The sequence below is a fragment of the Bombus flavifrons genome, chromosome 4, assembly GCF_040668555.2.
Source record: "Bombus flavifrons isolate JBK064 chromosome 4, iyBomFlav1_principal, whole genome shotgun sequence".
NCBI classification, from domain to species: domain Eukaryota; kingdom Metazoa; phylum Arthropoda; class Insecta; order Hymenoptera; family Apidae; genus Bombus; species Bombus flavifrons.
The window spans coordinates 13,355,406-13,380,586 of record NC_138445.1 but is presented as its reverse complement, the minus strand read 5'-3'; the positions used below and the strand labels follow the sequence as shown (position 1 = coordinate 13,380,586).

At 37.4% G+C, this 25,181-nt stretch overlaps 1 protein-coding gene across 1 annotated transcript in view; it reads right to left on the bottom strand.

Annotated features, from left to right (window-relative positions):
• Cph (BCL11 transcription factor chronophage) overlaps window positions 1-25,181 on the bottom strand; it is a 48,648-nt gene that overhangs the window by 10,889 nt on the left and 12,578 nt on the right. The window contains exon 2 of the mRNA XM_069111546.1: window positions 9,372-9,824. Coding sequence (XP_068967647.1) covers window positions 9,372-9,824 — 453 coding nt within the window. The remainder of the gene's footprint in view (window positions 1-9,371; window positions 9,825-25,181) is intronic.

Genomic DNA, 25,181 nt, shown 5'->3' with positions numbered 1-25,181 from the left:
AATTGCCCGACAAATTGGCCCACGCGACGTTTACGGGCAAATCGTTCGGAATGCCATTGTTTAACGACCATCCAAACCCTGGTCATCCTACGAATACTTCCTTTCAACCCTTTCACGGAAGATTTCACACGAAACCTAGCTACCCTCAATCGGTGGGTATAGTTCCCGCGAAATAATTTTCCAAATATTCTTCGTCTCTTCAATACGCTTTTTTCAAACGCATTTCTCATAGACTTCTAACGTGTTCATTTTACAAACTTTTGGAAAAATTATGAAATTGGAAGTTATTCTTTCATAATATAATATTTTATATATTTTACTGCATGTGCTACATACTATATGAAGACACTAAGATGGAAATATAATAAGTTCATTTTTATTGATTTTCGTAATTTCAGTATTCTTAATATACCATAGCTGAAAAATAGATTCATAAACCCAGAAAGTTTTTTTAAAGGAAAATATTCACTGCATAATGAATAATATTCAATATTCACAAATGTTACGTTTACCGTAAGTCAGGGTATATCGCAAATAGAGATTTATCTGCTGAATATTTCGAAACCATATTTTCTACTTTGAATATTTCATATATTTTGAATATTTCATATATTTTTACAGATGACACGAATTCTGCATATTTTCGGCTCTTTAAATTTTTCATAAATGTATAAAAATTCTTAACCTTTTTACGATTAAAGGTCAACTACAACGTCAAAAAGTATGTTCAATTTGACACTTTGCACAAAGCTGGCACGAATGAAAGAAGCAAGTCAAATTCTAAAAAAATATCTGAATGAGCCTCCAGGAGCCAAATTAGACAATTCTACTTTTTATTAATTTCTTAATTTCATTGCATAAGTCCACGAAGAATATTGAATTCTCAAGAAACGAATGACTCGCTTCTGGAAGTTCATCCATCGCAAAAAGATAACGCGAATTTAAAAACCACTGTTTGTAACGTCATTACGTTCTTATGCTTTGTATATGCGAAAGATTCTCGCAAGAAAAACGTTACGAATGAAGAAAACCGTATACATAAAGTGGAAAATATGAAACTATTAAATAAATTCATTTGATGTTCATATGAAACACCGCGAGGCAAAGTTTCAATCGGTCAATCTCTGTCGAACAAGCATAATCTGATCCCTGATTGCGATGCGGCGCGCGTTGTCCCTTTTAAGTGCAACCCTTGTACGTAGGACAAAGTGCATACGCCGCATACGTTGGCTAATCGATATTTTAATATTGTCACACGCCATTCTGGATTAAAGGGCTTTCGGCGTATGCGTGTACACACACGTATCCACGCGTGTGGTGACGTGACGAACAGCAGATGTGCCCGGTTTGAAAAGCGAGAAGATTTCCTCCGACGAAACTGTATCGTTTTAATAAATTTTCGTGCCGTCCACGGGACGTTCGTCGACCGAAAATTCCGAAAACAATCGCCTCTGGACGATCAATAGTCGTTGCCAGTAATTATCGTTTCATAATTAATAAATCCTGGAAATAGTTATCGCTCGGTGATCACGACTGTTCTTAACGTACCTCTATTTGAGAATAGCTTTGGTAGAATTCGAAACGAACTGCTTTTTGGATCTGTAGAGATCGGTCTGAGATGTAAAGAAACCTGATTTTTGGAGACACGTAAAATTGAATAGGTCCTGCCGAGTCTTGCGTCTCGCCTGTCACGTTCAACTTCTCCCAGATTTAATGTACGTGAGCGTAGTATTATTTTAAATATAGCGTTTGATCTGCGATTCTTCGTTTAACATTCTGTTAATTGAGAAACCGATAGTTCTGTCTTTTATTTTTTTTTTTTTATTTAAAGTTTCAGAAGTGTATTAACATGTTGGTACTTGTACGCGTTTGGTTATTTTATTTGTTGAACTGGATTGTAATTTTATGGAAATATTTGCTGAATGAAATGTTCGATCAAGTTTACATGTCTTATTTTCATATTTCTTGGATTAATACCTTTTACGAAATAAATTTCTGTTAGAGGATCTAAACAAGATGGGATATATAGGTCATAAGAGGAAAAATTGATAAGCCACATTATGTGCCATGAGTCTTTGGATAAAATTTCCTACTGTATCCTACGGCTAAATATTATGCGAAAATGTTGCTCAAAGAAAACACTTTAAAAGCTTTATCAAAAAGTTACAACAGAAATATGGAAATAATAGTGGCGTTATTTGCAATACAATGCAGAGCATGTACAGAATATCATAATTAGATAATTATAGAAACCTTCCATTTCTCTATCGTATTAAGTACACGACAGTTATTATATCGAAATTAGTAAACTCAATAGAGTCTTATTATTTCTGACTAATGTGCTTTATGGAATAAAGTGATATACATATATTTTCTTTCGCACAAAAAGCTTCTCTAAAATATACGATGAACCGATTTTTTCTTTGAAATGCAATATATTCCAAGCATAATTTTATTAAAACATTAAATTCAATCTATTGTCAAATGCACTATATGTTATAAACATCGCCGAAACTTTCGTAAATCGAAGCTCTCTCTTTAAATAAACCCACATGCTGTTCGAAGCTTCCCGCGACTGTATTTCTCGTGGTCACTACAATGTTGCAACGCGACTGGCTAGCGTTTTCTCCGAGACTTTATGTCCCTTGTTCCCCTGTCCAACCGCAAACGTCAAGAATGGACCACGGTGCCCATTAACTCTCTCGTCTGGCAAACAAACGAAAGAAAAGAATCTCGAAGCGAGAACGTTGTGTTCTTCTGGTTGAAATAACAACATTTCCAAAGAGCGCGCGTGCCAAAAATATTGCTCTTCTTCGAATGTTTGCGCGTTATTGCGTTCAGCTTCATCTGCCAAACATGGTGCAGTTCAAGAAAGAAACGAAAAGAAAAGGCAAAGTGAGGACGCGTTTATCTTAGCAGTCTGAAACGTTGCTGCTGTTACTTTCTCGTCTTCGACTGTGACACTTTAATTGTCTTCGTTGAACCTTCGCCGCCAGGAAGAAGACAAATGAAGTTTGTAGTGAGCTTTTTAACGTGTCTTTGTTAAAGAAGATTGGCAAGGGCATGAGGATAAAGGGTTGAGCAAAAATTGAAAACCGAAAGAAGATCGTGTAAAATGGAAACTTACTAACCCTTTCTACTTTGATAACTCGCGTGACAAGACCAACGATTTAAGTAGATTCTTCCAATCAAATTTTTTGGATTTATTTCAAAACGAGAAAGATTACAAGTTAGTAGCCTTCTTCATTTTTCTGCTTCATATGGGTTGAAGCAATACGATACAGTGCAGTGTAGTGCGAAGGATTAGACAAACATGACTTTGTAAAAATGTTCAGAGAGGTTTCTTCGAAAAATTGATGACCTTTTTACTGCAAGGAATAAAGACAATGTCTATAAGATTCACGCGGTATATGGAATATTAATTAACAACTTAACAACAACGACTATGATAACTTGATTAGATACGAGTTAATTTAATTTCGATCAACCAGTTAAAATTGACATCTAATTAAAATTCAATCGAAAACCATCGCGCTATATCGATTGTTACCATCAAAAAGATTCGAACACCTCGAAACTAAACGTTCGAGGAAGAAGTCGTCGCGAGTAACGATGACGAAAAGTAGAGGAAAAAATCCTTAAAAAATCTGGTAGAAAAACACGAAGAGAGGGTAAGAAGTGAAGACTGTCGCGCGTATTGGCACTGCCGCTACAGTGTATCACTTTTATGTCGTCCTCGTTGACTTCCTTCCTTGCGGGGGTGAGAAAGCAGGGAAGAAAGAAGGGAACGGAAGGGCTGCAGGAGCTCGAAACCCTGAGATACAACCAATTCGCAAGCAATTCTCGTCGCGCCTCGGGCGGTCCACGAAGACGAGCTAGCACGAGGATGACAGAGAAAGAGAAACGAGTATAAAGCGAAATAGAAAGAGATGGAAGAGGTTCAAAAAGGGGACGCGCGAAGGAAGCATAAAGAACCACCGTTGGAAAAAGCTCGGCCACGAACGAGAATTAATATTCCAGACAAACGTGACAGATAGATCAAATCTGCATCTCACCGGGAACACCAGTGTCAATTTCGACGGATTATCGCTGCTTGTCTCGGTTCCTCCTCTTCATCCCCCATGCCAAACTTTCGTTTTTCCCTGTAACGTCAATCTCCACCTCCTTACGTTTCTGTTTCTCAGGAGACAACCGCGAGAAGATTTTTTTTTCGTTCTCTGTATTGGTTTCAGAGTCGCTGATCTTCTTCATCGGCAGATATAATATATTTTTGTCGAGTTCGTGAAAGTGAATGAAAGAAGTAGCTTTTGGTAGCTTCTATGGTGAAGTTTGAACGATAAACGACGTAAATGCTACAAATGATGACAAATAGTATATGTTTGTTAGATTTTGTTGTATTTTTTGTATATTGCCAATTATCAGCATGAAATTGACCACTTTTTTATTTTTTTCGTTAGAAGATCAGCGTTAAGCGAAAGTCTACAAGTTTTAAAACTCTCCGAGGTTTCATATTATAAAACATGTTTCCAAGATCATTCAAAGCTTCGATAAACGAAAAATTCAAAAATTCCTCATCTATATAATATTCTATAACACTATTATATCATCAAACTTACTTATACCAAGTTAAACAACCTCAACATCTTACTCTTTCGAGAACCAAACTACGTTAAACCCTTTCACCGCAAAGGGTTCAACACATCTTCCACTTATTCCAGTTAAAATATTATGTCAAAAGACACAGTTGCCATTTTCACTCATGAACGAACTTCATCAAAAAACTAAATAAAAGGCAGATGATCCAGAGTCTAAAGTCTAGAGGGCTCCATTTCCGCTTCACTTCTTTTCTCTCGATCGTCTCCGATTCAGGTTACTTTACCTAGAGACAAACTACAAACTAGATACACCGTGATGTCGCAGATCAACCGGTTCGCTCACATTCACGCATATTATCCCACGAATTCACACATACGTATTCGCGTGCGTGCTCGTGCAGCATTGGCTCGTGCGGACCACGTGGCCAAACAATAGGACGATTCTAATTGGGCTTTTGGACGTGGCCGGTCGATGACAAAAAAACTGGGCAAAAAAGGCGACGAAAGGGGCTTATCCAGGAGAACAAGTCCAACGTGGACGCGGTGTTGGGGGATGAGCACCAGGATGGGGTTAACGCTCTTTCTCCGCGTACCTAGCAGAAAAGGGGGACCGGGGATGCTTCAGCGAGTTTCACGGACCGTGATGAAATTTTAAAGAGACACACCGGTGCGCTCGCGCCGGATCAACAAGCTGTTGCGTAATTATTATCGTTTGCATTAATCAAGCGGTGGCCGCGGTTTGCCCGCGATGGAGGATCAACCCTTCGAGTGTGAAAAATCTTCGAATACGAAGGGATGACAGCGAAACGGGGGTAAACACATATTTGGACGCCTGGGTTGAGATCTTCCAATGAGATTTCATGATGTTCGGACGAGTTTGATGATGTTTGATGATGTTTAATCACGTATTACTGCGGTTTGTATCAATTGGTTTAACGTGTAGCAACTGTTTAACTCTAGAGGAGCTAGTCGAGTCATTTTGGATTGCTAGCAAATATAATTAATCCTAAATGTTTAATTTTTGAAAAAAGATAAGAGCGCTTCTATGTTTCGTTAGAAATTATAGCATATTATTATTATTTATGATTATTTTATAGCGATTATTTTTTAAGTATAGTGAAATATATTCAAGATAAATATTGGGATAAAGAAGCTGGTATTTCTATTTAAATATGTATACAGGTAGGATGAAAGTAATTTAATGTGGAACTGTATTTGCATGAGTTAATTAGAATTATGTATCACTGGAATCTGAGTCTGAGGTAATAACGTATAATGTATTATACATCTGATTGTGAGTAGCTAATAACTGTTATATATTAATGATAGTTAATAACGTTTTGCATTTTAATAAGCATAGATATGAAGGTATATAATGGATTCCTGAATGCAGTTAGCATTATTTGTTATTAGCTTTTTCGAACAAGTGAACTATTATAGAGTTACATTATTGTTAATGGACATTGCTATTCATTTATTCTGTTATTCATATCATAAAAAAATAATCATTCGTTTTTAATTGGTATCGTTGGGTCATAGGTTACGATAATAATTTATGCTAGGTTCGTGTTAAATTACTTAATCTTATAGTATAAAGATTACTAATGATATTTATCGTGTAAAATATGAAATTATATAAAGTAACCTATAAAATCTAAACCTACCATAAATTAAATTATTTTAATTATTTGTAATAATCACTAATTTATAATTCAACGATACTACTTCAAAACTAACGCAGATCTAATTGTGATTCTTTCTATTAAATACAATACAGTCTATTGCACGAAACAGCAATCGCATGAAAGCTTATCTCATTTTAAATAACTCGACTTCAGGCGTTTATATTGAATTAATTCCTTGCTTAATGATATTTTAATTGCTGTAGAAACATGTCAGACGACAAATTATTCATCATCACTAATTAACAATTCTCAATTTGAAGAATGGAAACAGAGTTAGCGTTCGAATTAAATTGCACAATTTATATCGCAAGTGACATTTGATCTTATTAAATCAGGGGTTAAATATTTCAATAAAGTACTTGGTTCGAAAAAGTGTAATAAGATCAAAAATTATATAACAGATCTGTTTCTGCAACTTTTCGTAGCTTCAATAGAACGCCTAGTGATCTCAAACTTTTAATCAGTAGTGTACATATAAATCAACGTTGTTTCATCGATGGTAATCGTTCCAATCGAACGATTATTCCGCCAATACCCTCTCATCCACGACTTTCCTATAATCGTCGCTTTTCGAACGGGACACAATTAAGATGGAACGATTCTTAAGTCTTAAGGAATGGCCGGATCATTCCGAAGCGAGCGTGATAATATTTGCAAAAGCGAAAACACGCTAATTGTAAGAAAGAGAGCAGAGGAACGACCAGCGATTCTCATTGAATACCATTACCGGGATCCGTCTTTTCTCTCTTTCGTTTCCACCCTCTCTGTCTTTATTTCTGCGATGCAAAACAGCCGGCCGCGGCAATTTGCACAGGTAAGCACCGAGTTAAGAATCTCAAAGGCTGTGCTTTCAATTCATCAGGGGCGTCGGGCCGCATGAATTTCGTTCGAGGTCGTCGCCGTGTCTTTGAAGTTAATCGGAGTAAACCGTCGCGATCCTGGTGTCGATTCGTCCCTACGAGTGGGTGCGAAATTGAAACCCTCCCTTTCATATCGTTGTCATTCAGTCATCGAACGTGCCTATTTTTTAAACAAATTTCGAAGAAACTAGCGGATCAGGATATTATGAATGGAAACTTGGCAAGACTGACTGATAGCGAGCCAGAAAGTTTATTTTTCGCGTTTTAAATGTATACCTTAGATTAGTGAAAGATACGAATCGAGCGCACTACTTTTGTGGTTCGATTTTTAAGGAGCAAGGAAATCCTTGAGAATTATTAAATTACATAACATAATGACGATACTGTGGCAATAATAATCCTACAAAATGCTATGTAAGATGACGCTGAACTTTATGAAAATTGAACACAGTGGGGATATTTTTTATTCATCCTGTGAATATTTCAACTTTTACTTTCATGATTTATACAAGGTTTCACGAGAAATATTTATGTTCCGTTTTTCAGACAAAGTTATAGTTCACAACTGTTCGTTAATATTTCTATCCTAAATACCAGTAATTCTGAATCGAATAAAAAATAAGATAAATTTACGAAGACTGTATCTATATATGGAAACATGCTACGAAATTTTATTTCTTTATACTTTAGGTACAATTTTTACAACCACGAGCGTTATTTGCATCGATTCGATAGAAGTCGCGTGGACTGTCGACCATCGAACGGTCGATCTGTCATCTGCGCAGTGAAATTCAGGTTTTGGATTCGCTGGTCGAGGGGGCGAGAAAGAAAGAAAGAGAAAAAGGGAGTTTTAAAGTACAGTTACGGGCTGCCATGTGATGTCGATCGTGGTTCACCGAGCATGGACAATACCGCGGTAGATTCGATTTTTGAATTTAAAGAGCCCGCTCGGGGATTGGGGTGAACCTGCCCCCATAGCCTCTCCCCTGCCCCTCATGGCCCTCTTTTTTATCGGTGGCCGCATTGTCGAAAAGTTCAACGTGCGAATGTCCACGCTGGTTTTCAATCATGGTCCACGATGAAAAGTCGTAATTAATTTTATTTTCAAAACTTGCCGCTAGTCTGATTTCGGTTTCGAGTGTCGTCAAGGGAATCGTAGAACCGTCACGCTGCAGGGTAGGGCAAAGTTTGTAGACATCCATCTGGATGATCGAAAAATCTCAATGGTTTATTAGATATTAAAGAATAAAGGACAGGAATCCTACGTAGTATCTTAGGATAGTTTCAAAAATGTATGACTTCACTCTCTTTTTTTTTTAAGGAGGAGCAGTTATGGCAGTAGGTTTGTAATTGAAAACATGATAGAGAAGAGTCAGTAGTTTATTGTTATCGAATTAAATCATTAAAATTGCTAATTCGAGAAATGAAATTTCCAAGAATATCGATATCGCTTTTTAAATCGGAAAATAAGTAATAAATCGGAATTTTATTGTGTTGTTATATTAAGCAGATTTCTGAATCGAATTTAACGTAATTTGTTACTTATTTTATCGGGAATGTCGGCTCGGGAGCTGTATAGAGCACGGAGAGCATTTGTTGCCGGAACACTCGCGTTTTATTTATAGAGGCTACCTTGACTTGGAAGACCCAACGCAGAACTGAAAGCGGAATATGTGAAAACATCGTGAGGCATCTTTAGTAACGCGTATATCGTTGAGATCTACTTGATACCGCGAGTCCAATGTCAGCTCCACTTTTGTTCGAAGAATATCCCTGATAACTTTTATCAGGATAGCATAAAGATTTAAAGATCGTAAAAACGTCAGTATATACCTACGTATGATTAAAGTACTATTTAAAAATAACATGCTTTATATGCACAAACTTAAAACTCTTAAAATCTACCAATATATTCCTTCAATCCTACATTGCTCCAGGATACTATCCCGGATAAAACTTTTCATTTTCATCCCCATTTCTTGGAACCTGCCTGGAACCTGGAACCTGTATTTCAATTTTTCTGTGCGAAATAATCAATCAAAAACCACTTTCTAATCATAACTTAACAATTTTCCGACGAATACTTCCTTTCTAATCTTCAATACTTTCTAATACGCCTTATTCTTACGTATTTTAAGTTAGTATTTCAACTTTCTGTGTTGAAAGCACCCGATTCTTCTCATAATTCACCTAATACCGAACAAATGAACAAATCCCAGGGACGTACTCACCAGAATTGACCGTATTGGTATCCGCGTCCACAGATTCCGTCTTCGGTTTCTTCGGTAGATCCTCCTTGTCTTCGTCGGAAGCTTCTGTCCGTCTTTTAGGTGTCGAGCTAGCGCTTGCTTTCAGCTCGATCGGACTTCCAGCGTCCGGACCGGGCCCTTGAAGCGTCGGAGGGCTCTCCAATCTTCCTCCGCCTCTTTTGTTGATGGGCGCCGAAATGCTGGGCACCGAGTTCAACTTCGAGTCCTGGTCGACCGTCTTCAAGGCGAGCGCATCCTCCGGATCGGAGTCTTCCGGCGCCGCAGTCGCCGGTGGACTGTGACAACCTTGAAGAGTGCTGCGACAGTGATTCACCTTGTGTTCGATGAACCGCACAATCTCGCCAAGGGGGTAGGACGCCCTGCATGCCCCACATTGGACGGTGTCTGGGGATGTGGTGCCTTGCGAGGTTTCCGCTGGAAAATTAAGAAATTAAACTTTCTTAATTTGTTTGTCGTCGGTTTCCAAAGCATATAGAGCAGTTAAAAATAGCGGTATAAGGTGTTAAAGGTTCGTAGATTTTTACTCTTCTGAATGAATAGTATAGAAACGTGGAAATTCTAGAAAGTAATTTGTAAACCTGCAATGTTAGAGCCAATAAAATTCGAAGTGTAATAATGAATATATGGCCAGTTATTTTCATAATAAATGTCTTTGTATGGTATTGTTTATATGAATATGTAAAACAAAATTGTGATAAAATTGTCGAATAGAAAGCTTAGGTATTACGTAATGCGCGAAATAATTCCTCAAGATCTCAGCATTTTATTATAAGTTGATTTTTCAAAGTTCGTGTTCCGTGTTTGACAACATTCTGTCCAGTTTTACGCGTCTTATATAAAGTCGCTCACATGTTCCTATGAAACTAAACAGAAGACCCTCTTAAGAATTCGCCCAAAGCTGCAGACACTTTAGATAAAAGGATACTTCAAGTCCTTTCTCTTGAACCTGTGTTTTAGACCACCCAAGAAAATTTCACCATCTTGCAATATTTTATCGTGACGCTTTCACCGTCCACGATCTGGATGAAAAGTTCATTAAATTTGTTCCGTTACGTTTCCCTTAAAATATGGCTTCTAATCTCTCTCGAACGTATTAAAGCGAGGAGAGATATTCTGATTGCGTTTTAGAATTAGAACTACGGAACGAGGTATCATCGATTACCAATCAAGTTAAAAAATCAATGAAACACTGCTCTCCATATTTTATGACAATAATTAGATTGTAGGAAATATTCTCGTTTTTTATATTTTATTACCTACAATACTTCGTTATCAAATTATATTGCAATGACAGATAGTCTACGACCAAACTACAAATTTTTACAACCGTTTTAAAAAATTGCTCTTTTTACCATAGAATATATTAATCTTGCAGCAACGAAAATTAATGTTACGATAATAAAAATAGCCTTATTACAATATGCATCAAGATTTTTACGACTCCTGCAAAAATGATAAAAGAGGAAACGACGTCTCCTACACGATAGTTCAACAAAATCTCACAAAATTCCCACAATTACCGCATGCTTATGCATATAATTGAAGCGCGTTCAATTACAGCGCCAGTTACGCAGGCATCGCGAGCTCAATTTTCATGCAAGGGGTTGAGGGTTGAAATTTGGTTAGCTGAAGGAAAACGCGCGCCGCTGATATAGAGATCTAATTTCCTTCTGTGCGAGTCTTATAATTCACCGTGGTTCGAGGGGCTAAGGTCCCGGGGTCAGCCGCAGACGTAACAATTCACTTTTAAGTGTCCTCCAGCAGACCTCCTGGCAGCATTCCTCGCGGCTCTTCCCCTTGCCCACTGCTTATGCCGCGCTCCATTAACATAGAGATTGGCAGGAGTTTCATGCATCGATCTCTCCCTCGTCGGAGTCAAGTATCCATATCCATCCGAATGGGGCTGCCAGTACCGCGTAAAAATAAGAAAACTCTCTATCATTGTCTTTCTGACCATTTGTTCTTCTACTCTTTCTTCAGATTTAATAGGTGTTTTAATACAGAAAACGTTATAACATATAGTTTGATTTGACTGTGTTGTACAAATATTTCGGATGAGCTTCTTAGCGGACTTCTTTTTATGGTAGGGATGAAAGTCCATATTTGGATAGCCTGTGGCTATTCCTTTTGCCCGTTTTCGTAGGTGCGCGGACACCGTTCGATTCTTTCGGGGCGGAGCTCTGATTGACCACTGGCCAGCGCGCAAACGCAGATCGGATGACCCTGCGTATGTAACATCACCTTTCGTTTGAGTGGGATTGTTAGGTAGTTGCATGGAAAGGATTCAGCGATGGATTTGTACCACTTTTGCAATATTTTGATCAAAATTTATCACGTGGCGCTCATTAATCATTTAGACATCATGTAACTTCGTACTTAGTGGCATCGTTGGTCCTGATGGAAGTACTCGTATATCGATCTGTGTTTTAAATATTGAAATACTTACTTAATATTGAAATTGCACTTGTTCAGATCGTTTTTTATAATTTTCATTTCACGATTTAATTATTCTTGCCTGGCTTTAATCAATTCATCCTTGAAAACACTAATTTCTAGTTACTGTAAACGATAAAGGATATAAACAGATGAATTATTACTCACGAAGAGAACAAGGGAAAACAACGTCAGAATTCGAACAAGTAAATTTACTTCTAGGTCTTATCATATCTTGTACAGCAACACTATCGAGCCTTTTCTCTGAAGAGAAACGTTTTCAACACCCCTATAACCGGAAGAATCCATATCTGTTGCCAACACCTATATCCAAATCTTAACCAACATAACTGAATCTATACTCACACACTTCCTGCGAGGATACAATATTTTAACCATTCCTTCAACATCCCCAGCAAAAAGACGCGACCTTAGAACCAACAAAACTAACCATCCACTCAAAAAGATACACCACATACACTTCGACGCAGCAATTATTATGTATCGGGATGAAAAAAATGTTCAACGGTGAACAGGCTGAAGCAGCAAACACGATTCAACGAAGAGAGACAGAGAGAGAATCTTAAAAGAAACTTCGCGAGCAGGACGAGGAGGGCTGAGAGAGGTCTAGGATCGAAGGCAGAGAACACAGAGACAGAAGAAGAGAAACGGGACATAGAGAAAACGGGGCCCTGAATGGACTCGGTTCTGGGTCCGTTATTCGCCTACGATTGAAAAGCGCTCGCTTAGAAACAAGAGACGCGCGACCGGTCGTTAACGACAATAGGCTTTTGTTTTTTCGGGGGCAGATGTTGGACCGAAGCTCGGGAGCTGCGGCCGACGGGTAAACTCATGGTTGAAGAGGAAAAGAGAGGAAGAGACTCGTGGTTATGTTACCTACCCCTCTGTGGCGTTCCGACGAAGGTGATCGCGAAGGAGGACTTGGACGACACGTGTCCGCTCCGTCATTCTCTGGTGAATCTCCCTTCGTGCATACACGCACGCGTCACCCTTCTAACCTGTCCGCTAAACCGGTCCAAGAGATACAGCGTACGATACGTATGACGTACATACGCTGTCGTTGTGTATTTATTCATTTGGCGTCACGACCCACGGAAATAAAAAATGAGAAATTACGCGAATGAGTGAAGTACTTGAGATTGTGAAGAGTTTATGGAAGAGATAAAGAAAAGTCCTGTTGAGGATATATAAACACTAGAGATATCGCAGTTTCCTATTTCTAGAATTTCTTTCTAGTAAACTTTCCTTTTTAAAAGTATCGATGAATAGTAATTATTGTTTTAAACAAAACACGGAGTAATACTTATGTTTAATTAAAAGCGACAAGATTGGTGAGTAATTGTTCTTGTTAGTGCAGATGATAATTTTTGCTGATTGATTGCTCAATGGCTGAAAATGACCAGGCTGATCTTTCTCTTAAAGAATAATATTAAGTAGAAATTAAAATGAAATTTTCTGAGTACTAAGCTAGTGTGATCATTTAAACAAATTTTGGGAGTAAAGTGTACATATACATACGTACATGTACATGTACATATACATTACTAACATAAGGGATGTTTGGAGAATGTGGTGTGAAAAGATAGAGTCAGAATGGTTGACGCGTCGTTCTTCAATTCGTATACATGCAAAGTACAACTCGACGTGTATATGTATATTTTATCGCTAATATAAAGAGATATCATAGTAAGGAACAGCACTCTATTTCCTCTCTTGTAAAAATTTCGATTCTTCTTTCGATTTGTATACGTTTCATATGTATAAATCATTGAATCAACATAGACATATTTTGTTATATTATTTAATACATATATATAGTGAGACGAAATGTACTGTATCGTGGGAGTTATCGAGTATTTCCATAAAAAAGATACAAAATTACATTTAGATTTTTAAAAAATTGTTCGGAGCTTGATAAGCGTAAAATTAGGTTTCGAGATGGTAAGATTGGCGGATGGGAGATGAAAGTTTGGTTAGCGGATGGAAGTAGGTGATTTCTCTTTTCCGTAAGATTGTAAGGGAAGGAAAAGAGTTTAAATTGATTTTGTGGGTAGCTTAATAAAAATATAGTCTGAATGTTTCCTGATCTTCAGCGGAATTTATTAAAACGGATAACGTTTAAAGTTACCGTAAACGATAAAAGCAATGTAAACGTTGAATTAACTTTGTTTGCTACATTTAATAAGAATCTCGGTCGAGTAATCCTCGATGTTATATAGAATTTATTAAAACATCGTGTTTCCTGTATTTCATTTCTCTTAATTATGACAAAATCTTTGTACAATATCTTTCGTATAAATTGTTGGCGTGAAAATATTTCGATCGTCTTGTTAACAAATAACATTTATCTGTTAACTCGGATATACGATTTAATTTATCGTTCAATTTGCCAACTTTTTGAACTTTGATAACTTTCTATTGCAGACATACCAAATTAAATGCGTTTTTAAATAGAACTTTAACTACACACAGGTTTTACAAAATATAATATGTTTCGTTATGTAAAATTAATTCTCACGCCGGTAATTAGCTAGATTCATTATTCCAAATCTATTGCAGTTATTAATCCTAATTTTCAAAATTCCTGGAAAGAAGTTTTTACACTTTCTTTTAAAATATGTATAAATTCACGAATTAAAAAGATATCCAGATGGAATAGACTTATTTCAATTCTTATCGATTCGAAAGTTATTTTGCCTCCAATATAGAGAAAAGCTTTTGTTTAAGTTCCTGATTCTCGATTCGATTCGATTCTTCTCGATGGCTGACATAAATACGCTAACAGAAAGCAAGCTTACCGGCCACAAGAGTAAAAGTAACATCCACCAATAAAAGGAGGCCGCGAATAGCTAGGAAAAGATAACATAAAAATGCAATATTGCCCCGCGAATGTAAGTTGGATTGCTTACAAATTGGTCCATACATCCGTAATGCCTCGATCACTGTACCGCGTGTCTCCCTTATTGCGAAGAGACTTCGTAATTTCCATCGACGAATGGAGGGGCAAATGCGTATGGGAATCGCTGCAGGAAACGTCCTGGAGCTTATTAGTCCTTCACATTAATTTTCTTTCGTTTGCCGTTCGAGTTAGATGAAACGCTCAACCAGGGGAATCGACTCCACGCGTCGATTAGTCACGACGATCTCCGATATTAAATTCTGAATCGTTTCCTTCGAATAATCTTTTTCCTTCTCGAAAAGTTAATCGCTCGATCAAATCTCTACCTTTTAAGTTCGCTGATAGTTGAATTTTAAGTGAATTTCAGATAAATAATAATGTCCGAGTGATATTAAATTTCGCTATTTTTTGAACTGTTAATTGTTTGGCATTGACCGATTAACATTAATGTTAGTTTTAATTATCACATTGATTCAAACATTCATTTCTTGATTCTTGGAACATTTTCTTTTATTCTGATAATATTATAAGTTCTCTTCATTCGCATTTTTCAAAATCGATCTCGATAAATGAAACAAGACGTGGAAGAAATTTAATAGACATTTTAATTAGAACACTTGATCCCTTTTTCTCTATAAAAAAAGGAGGAATGACAGCATTTTCCAATGAGCTCATAAATAGAAGCAGAAAATTTTAGAAGTTTTAAGTTCTTTTCAGATTTGAAAGTATTGCTCGTATTACAGTCATATAATCAAGTAGACACAAGATCGTTCTTCATAGAACATTAAGAAACTTTTAATTCAAAACCCAATCTCACAGGTCCCAACGCAGTCAAAACTGCCCTTAACTATCTTCGAACATATCTATTCGTAACTATCGAGTGACGTTCCTTTATGAGCAATTTGCTGCAGGTTTAATTTCATAAAGAATTACTACACCAGTTCAATTATCTCCGTATTACACTTTCAAGAAACCAAAAACGGACGACGTCCCACGTAAGAACATAAACTATTGATTCAATCTCCAATCAATAAAACAGATGTGATACAAGTACGATACAAGTACATATAAGAGGTAACACTCATGGAACATACAAACTTATTCGCATATAACCAACATTTAATTGAACATCCTCCAACCTAACTCAATAACTATAAAAATGTGATTAAACGCGATCAACTATAAATTTAATAAAAATGTTCAAAATCTTAATATCAACATTACCAAACTTGTCGACAAAACAAAACGTTGAAAAAGTTGTCCTTGCAATTCTTCTAATTCCAATAGTAAAAATAAATTTCTGATCTAGTAGTATTCTAAATAAATACTAATCCAAAATCCTCCAAATCTTCAAAACCAGTCGTTTCAACGTCAATAATACGACATCAATAATACTTACACCCAATTTATTCCCAATGTATACACAATAGACATACACTTGACTAAATACTAATCCAAAAATCCACAATTCATTCAAATATCAACAGAACCTTCAAAAAACACCACGTGGCCAATTAAAAACCAGCAGTCATCGCGACTGACCTCCACTCCACCAGTCGCGTATCAGAAATACCACGCGACATGTACTCTCATCGAGACTTTCCAAAACTAATTCCGTCGTCACCGAATTTCAAGAACCAGACGGCTGCAGGTTGGAGCATCTCGGAACGACGTCGATTTCATCGGGACGCGGTTCCATTATCAGCTATGCCTCGCGTCGTTCCGTGCGTGGCTCGATATTCCTGGCGACGTGTGCCAGGAATCCATCGGTTTCTTGATCCGTCTGTATATTTCGCGTTTCCCGATGGATCCTAGCTGCACACGTACGCGCGTCCGTTACCTCGGTCGTCGAAGGAAATTGCCGCGACCCAATACTAATGGATAATGGAATTATTGGTTACGGTCGGAGCTCGCCCTGGGGATGATCGTAATTCAATTGCTTCGATGTGTCCTGTGGACGTTTTGACAGGACGGATGTCCTAACAAGGAAACCGCCTCGGGATATCCTCGCGTATATATCTCTATTTCTTCATGTGTTGTGTCGACGTCGTTTGTATTCCGACACAACGTAGTGGAAAACCGTGGCTGGGGGAAAAGTCGAACAACCGTGTTTCGAATTGGCCGTGGATAATGAGAAACTACAGTTCAGCAGATTAAAAATAGAGAATTTTGAACGAGAGGTTGGGCAAGGTTCACGAAAGTATTCGAATTTGTAGATACCTTTTACGAATATATTATGCGTGTTACGTGAAACATTCTGAATTCGATCTACATTTTTAGATTCCTTTCAAATTTTACAATCATGATTATCTATCAATCATGTCTTATTGCAGAGTCTAATTAACCACTCGAATTTACGTACAATATCCTACGAAATAAAATACCTGTACAATTTATTCAACAAGATCCTCTTTACTTTCATTATCAACTCTTTATTTTCATTATTATTTATATTATTATTATTAGTTGTTATCTAAACCATAAACCCATAATTTCACGGTTAACAATCTGTATCGAAACACTTGTAAATCAGCCAAACGATCCTAAGCCTTCGCTCATCAAACATACAACGTGTATTCAATTTTAATGCAAGTTATATTCAACCTCCAATTTTAAACCAACCTTCACAATAAAGACTTGCAAATAAAATCCAATTTCAAATTGCATCCTTTCAAGTAATAAAATTTTCCCTCAGAAAACCAGAACGATTTCTCCTTGCAAGTTAAGGTTTGTTTACCTTTATGCGCCATTACGCGTCGGTCCATGGCGATAGTTTCCATGGTGCAGCGTACCAATTCCCGAATCATCGTCCACTTAATCAGTAACTCACTCGTAAACTCGGTAACGATCAATGAACCAACTCATCCTTAATTTTACTGCAACCAATTAAATAATTAAGAAACGAGACGCGTTCGATTAAGGCGGTGGAAGATCTGGTTTCTCGCATGCTCGGATGCTGACTGGAGAATTTGGCAGGGCACAGGGCTGGCCAAGGGCCCCGACGACAGGATATCAAAAGAATAGAAAGGACCTACCAGCGCGTTCTCCGATGGTAGGGGCAATTTTTATACGGAACCCCCACTTTTTCTCCTTTTCTCTCTCTCTCTCTCTCTCTCTCTGTTGTCTCCCTTTTTCCTTTCTCCACACCCGGAAACCCCTTCGTCCTTTCGACTTTCTTCTAGGGGTGAAGAGTTTTTAACCCTGGACCTGGCATCGAAACGAACTTACCCCACAAAGGACTCAAAATGGCGGTGCCATACGTGTTTTTTTCGTTCTTCCATGTGGAAGACCCTTTCCCTTACGTACGTGGACCAGATGATGATGGAAAAAAAACGCTGGCCTATGGAGATAGAAGAAAAAATCGGACCTGGTTTGCGGATCATGCGCGTCGAAGACTATATTCGAAATCTCGTTTTGTATACCTTTGACCCGCCTATTTTTATGGAAGGAGGCTTTTCTTTTTATATCTTACTCGATGATCGTTTTCCCTTTTAAGGCTCCAGTTTTTCTTTGGGATACTCGAAATCGTTGGAAACGGGAGCGAACGTAACGGCCACTTGTTTTCGAATGGAAACGGGGTCATAGGTGTAGCAGAGGATCTATCGTATCACGGGACACAGGAAGTAGGAGGAATTCAGTATTATGGTGTAGGTTCGTGCTTGAAGCGATTTTCGAGTGTTTGTATGTTTGAATACCAAGAAATTGGGATTTAAGGAAAACAGTCACAGTTTTTTGTGAAGTAGATCAAGTTGTCTAGTCACATCGTATCATATTTTCTTCGGCTTTAAAAATATCCAATTTTCATATTATATATACATGTTAGAAATATTCAAAAATATCGAACTTTCAATGTTAACATAACATTTGGAGAACTTACATCTTCTTCAAATATGAAATACATTGATGAGAGGATAAGATGACCTTACATTTCATATGCGTAATACCCGCATAATATGATCGCGTAATAGTCGTACCTATAGTAGTTTTGTAATACGACTCGCTAAACGATGCATATCTCCTTCCGTGTTTAAATAATCAATATCCAAAAAATCGGCGTTACCCTCAAACAAGATTCAATTAATCAACATTCTATTCTATATTCGAAATTTCAAAACGGCAAACGCATTATCTCTGGATCAGGAATCCAAAGTGCACAGTATCCTGGCGAAACTTTCCATCTCGGTCCACCCACGCAGGTTCACCGTCTCTTATCGTCAACGTCTGCATTGTCCTCTGCTTGGCACGCTATCTAATCTCAGGGCATCGGCTCGAAAGCTCGAACGAGTCCTCCGGAAACGCGGCGTTTCTCACGTGTCACGGAACCGCTTTTCCTTCTGGCCGACGATCAGATATACGCACAAACGGGAGGTAGGGTTCTTATTCTTCTCACGACTGAGGAATCGCGTTCTAAGCAAGGTGGACCCGACCAAGGACGCGCGCATAAGCGAGAGGAGAAAAGACACGTCGTGTTTCAGAAATTTTAGACGGAACGAAATCCGTGAAAACGGGTTGACCAGTTTGGGAACAACATACGCTAGATTCACAGAAAATATACAGAGAAACAGCTAGAAAACTGCGAGCCACTCTCTGTCCCGCGGTCGGCCAGGCGGTTATGAGAAATATGAAATCTGGTTCTCACGGACTGTGAATGGGTACACCGCGGCGTATCTTTCTCTTTCTCGCCCGGTTTCCCACTCACGCACCGGGTTAGATCCTTCTCTCTGTATCGTCGCTCCACATGCGTATCGTGGGAGGATCTCTAGGTCCCGGGGGTCCTTTGTACGCCTGGCCAGCAGGACATTGTCCATTGAGAAACGGCCAAACAGGTCCTAGAGAGCTGACCTGTACACCCGTCCCCTTTTCAATCGGCCTCCTTCTTTCAAGAAAAACCCCTTTCCTCGTTTTTTCGTCAAAATAAATCATATGAGTACAGTTATCCATGGTCCAGCTGGTCTTTCGAGTAGGGCGAACTGAAGCCATCGGATTAGGACCATATGCAGAAGTTCCATTTTTGTAACTGTCATGTGTTATATTCACACAGTATGTCAGATATTTTTCTTTTTCTTAAAGCAAATTATACTTGACTTTTTAGATCATTACGACGTGCGCGGAGAATCATGTATTCTTCTTAACTCTTCGTTAGCTCTTCTTTATGAATATTAGGACATTTAGAGGAAAAGGGTGAACCTGAGAAATTATTAGGAAATTATTAAACATTGAACTATAGAAAACGTATGTGTTCAATGTTTCAATCGTTTTAATCAATTTTAATATTTGTATTATTAAGTTCTGTATGATATTTATATTAGATATTTTACGATGATATTCATATTAACTGTATTATTTGATACGCTTACTGTAAATCATTCCATAAGTCAGATTTAAGTTTTTAAATGTTTAATTCATCCTGAATGTATGCAATTAATTTTTGATGGGACATTTATACAAGGATCGACATATAATAGTTATTTTGTTGTTGAAAAATGAAAAATATTGAAAGTTTCGAATAATTTTAATTCGACGTATTTTCTATCGTCGTATAGAGATCAGAATACACTGGACATATTCCTAAACATGAAATATATCCCAGCATTCTGTCACGTTTCTTCTCTCCCATGGAATCTCTGAATTCGCCAATGCGTGCCCTTTACCGCCAAGTTTTCACCTTTCGTGTGAGAATCGATGGCTTCTCGTCTCGTTTCGACACGGTGGCTCGAGAGTGCAATTACCAGGCTAGAAACAAGGGAAAAACGTGCTATGCAAGAAACAGCTTTCAGAGGAACGAGCTTTGTGCAACGTTTGCATAAAAAGCGTTTACAGTCGTTACCACCCCTTTGTATCGTATTTTTACAGGCAACCGAGGAACAAAAACGGATCGCGTTATTACAGGTGGAAAAAGGGAAACGATACCGAACAGTCGAAACGTGATGTACGATTGTCAGCTCTTTTTAGTGAATAGAAGTAACGAGCTCAGAAATTTTCTAACATTTTTATTACACCCGAAGTCTTTCACGCGATAATTAATCAACATATATATTGTAGTATTGGTCAGTTGAAATATTACAGATTGTAGCTTATAAATCTCTCTTTTAGAATTTTAGAATTTTAAGTGGTACTGGATACTGAATCTGAAAACAGTATTTCTTTTTTAAACATCATTTTCTTTGTTTACTATTTTCTAATGGGTAGATAACAGGACAAGAGTCTTGATTATCTTTTTTATTTTATATTTAATTCATAGTAAAACAATTTAAATTTTTCTCGCCTGTCATATATTTACATATGTATCCTACATTCTCATTTACAAGACGCGAAAACAGACTGTAAATAAAAAGAGTTTTTTAACAAACCAAAGATAATCTAAAAATTAGTTTTCAATTAAAATGCTTTATCGCGTCTATTCTGTACACCAAGACATAGCATCACTCGTATCAGTATGGTATATTAATACCAGAAGTCTGTAAATATCGCTCGAATTAACGAAAAAGCGATTACGAGATTACTCAATAAACGGTAAAACGAAATTTCTGCTCAACTCAATTTTCTTCGCTTAAGAATCATTATTTAACATTTACTATTGCAAATTACTATTTCTTCCGATTAAAATTACTATGTAAACTATGCGCTACGTACAGCACATTACATTTCGCTGAAGACTTACTGCCAGGGGTAATAGCAACTGGTTTGCCCGACGTGACGATCAGTTGGGAACAAACGGTGAGAAACGCGAAACGAGGAGATCGCCAACGCGACGAAATACCACGGATAGGCCTTTTGTATTGTCCGGTATCGTGACTGATTTCGCTGTCCCTTTCTTTCCTGGGCTCTGGTCGGTTCTCTTTCTTCGTTCTCCGGTGTTTCCCCGGGTTTCTCCGGCTCTCTCGACGCTCCGCGGGGCCAGCGTCGGTTAATTAGAAAGTTCTGTGGTAAAGAGAGGAAAGAGGAGGCGGTCCGGGCGCCGCGGAGGTTTCGTTGTTACATTATTCAAAACGTCCCTCCCGCGAAACTCGCCGGGCGTGTGCCGCAAAACATCCGAATGCAAACTTTTGACAACGCGCGGACGCGGCAAGTGCCGAAGCATGTCACGCGAAATAATTAACGATCGCGCGAGGCGAATTTTCTCGAGCGAGAATTAACCAGCGAAGCTGGATCGTTGGTTTTGGTGAGCGTGCGAAACGTTACGTTTCCGGGCCTCGTTGTCCTGTTGTTCGCCGAATTCGAACTGGTGGCAACCCGAGTTTCCCAAAATGTTATCAGGTACTACATTTCTAACGCGAGTACGTGTATGTGCATGTAACGCTTTCTGGTTGTTAACTGTTTACGAATCCCCTGGTGCTTTTGGGGGTGTAAAATAGTAAATGAGATTCTTGTAAGGATTTTTCGAGATAAAGTTATACAATGATGTACAAAAGTACAGATCAAACTTTGAACACGAGATTTTTTAACCAATTTGTAATTTGTAAATTATAACTTTCGAATTTTTGGAGTTTGAATATATACGTATATACAAACAACGGTAGAAAATTGTTCGTTGTTTTTAGATTTTTATAAGGAGTGAAAATTTTAATAAATTTTGTATTTAACCCTTGTATAGACAGCCAAGATATAGCTCTTCCATAGTATTTCAAATTTTTCCATAAATTTTGTAAAGATAATCAAGGAATGGTTAACCACGATGGTGTTTGTGATATTTTGTAAAAATACAGTAGAAAAGTAAATAAAGGAATTAGTAAAAGAAATACAAAAGAACACGTAGCAAAATATTATAGAAAATATTAAAAATGGTTGCTCGCACAAAGATCAAGGTATAACAAAAGTATACCGAAGAGAAACGTTAGGATAGAGAAATTCTGATACTCTAGAATTAGAAATACGCTTGGTAGTCAGAACAGCGCGCAACAGCGAGGCCAGAGTTGAACTCGCCTGTGATACAAAAAACCTGACCCCAGATTTCTTTTTTTCTCTACATCATCAGATCCAGTCTCTAACCCCCCGCGGATCGACCACGCAATTGGTCCAGCCCAGCGGCGGTCGATGAATTATCTCGAACCCGATCCCACTCTACCGGCTCGAACAGCGGGTTCGATTTTTTCGCGAGAAAAAAACCATCCCGCTGAGCAATTTTGTCGTGGCCGGCCAATTGGAAAGCAGCACGCGAAAACGGCCACGCCACTGGCGGATACCGGCCGACCTTTCCTCGTCTTCTTATTCGACTTCCGGATCGGCCGATGCAATGGCCGGACACGACTTCCAATGTCTGGTTCTTTAGCTCGTGTTGTTCCATTCTAAAGGGACGTTTCGTTTTGTCGTTTTCTAACTCTGCTACGGAACATTGAGTTTTTATGTCTGAGTTTTATTCTTCTTTCGAAATTCCTTAACTTAGAGTCAATTGTTACAAAAAGATTTTTAATGTTTTGTAAAAAAAGGTTTGTTGTAAAGTTGAAACGAGAAATTACCTACAGCAATACAACGATATTTTTATAATTTTTCTTCAGCTTATGAATGTTTTTAGCGTAGAGAAACACGGTCATGATCATGATGACGAGGACATGATCCGGACGAAGATAATTCAAAGAACGTAATAGGATTAATGCTCCGTGCTTCGTAATAAAATTGATCACAGAGATCTTTCAGCGCCTTCCAGGGCGTTCTTGACCTTTAAAATCGAAGTTTTCGTCTCTGGTCTGTGAACTATTTGCAAACAGTTCAATCAGATAAAATACTTTCTTCGTAAATACCACGTATCTACTCCGTTTACTATTCCCGTAGTATTTTTTCTTTCACTTTCTACAAATACCAAAAGTATTGAATATTAAAAATTCACTTTATCCTTAAAATATTATAAATTCCAGAAAAATTAACTAATTATGATGCAACTCTTTCCAAAAGGTACGTAAACATTTGTTTTTCTGAAATGTTTATGTACTTATATTGTGTCCAAAATATAATTTTTTGAATTCTATTACATCCAAAATGTAACTTTCCAAACTGTATTATATACAAAATATATGCTTTCAAGATATTTAAACACAATCTGCATCAACTTTCTCAATAATGCAATGAATTCCAAGAAACAAAAGTCATATTACTCATTCTACGAATATAAGAACGTTCAGTTCTTATAGAAAATTCCTTTACGGTCAGTCGTGTTTCGTTGAAGCAAATATCCTGCTATCCAGCCGAAAACCGCGTCTCGAATCGCCGTTTCCTCTTCCGGTGGACGCGCGACGAAGGACGTGAAATCGGGAGGTAAGATTTGCGTAAGCGGATGGGCGATCGTTAAGTGTTTCATCAGAATTCAGTTTAGACTTTTTTTGTACAGTTAATGGGTTGAATAGACGAGTTTACGTGTTTCAACACGGTCCATTTTTGGAGAAAGACATAATGAAGAAGAAAAGACTTGTATAATAAAGCTATAATAGCCAGATTAGAGTATTGTTAAATTTTGAATAATTTTATTTTCTCTGATATTTACTTTGTTCAAGAATATAGAAAAAAATATCTTTATTCAATGACTCTTTTATTTTAGCAGACTATTATAGTTCTCTACATATCACTAACTTATGAAGTATGCGACATGTTAATTAAATCCAGCGACATTTTGAGTGAGCAGAAAAATTTCCTGAGGAAATTCACGATAAATTGTCAGTGAAGAATATAATTACTATTTTTAAAAACTAAATTAGTTTCGAAATTATTTTTAATTAAAAGAAACCGAATTAGAATTAAATATATTTTGAGGAAAATTTGTGTATTATAAAGATATCAAATAATGATTATAGAGTCGCATAATAAGTATATAATAGCCGGGATGTTTACAGACATTACATATCAATAGCTAAGAATAAACGTTTAAATCGGAAACCGTTAGTTTCCCGAGTAAAATATTTATTAGTCACTCGATAAGGGTTGAAACGTGTGTCTATCGTGATCTTCAACATCCACGTTGAACCTTCGAAATATATTGATATCCTAGAGTAATGTAGTCTCCCCGAAATAGGAAAACTTATTACCTCGACAAGCCTATTTATAACAATAGACTTATTTTGGAAACAAAGCATTAATAGATTTATTTTCAATCCACTTGAAATAACTGCCCTACATCGCGGAGATATTCGCATTCTCATAAGCGTTTCAACAAATGTTTCTATACGTAAAGTATAGAATATAAAATAGAATCAAATATTCGAACATTAAATATCCTAGCTCGAACTGTTCCACTCACCAACAAAACAGTAATTTACAAATGAACTTTACCTTATACTTTATGAAGACTATTAATTATTTCTATCAATAATATATAGAATTTAAAAATAATATCAATAATTGATTAAAACTTTTAAAAGAATTCATCTTATCGTCTACCTGTCGAATCAAAATATGCATTGCACTGTGTATACATCATAACGATTTCATAT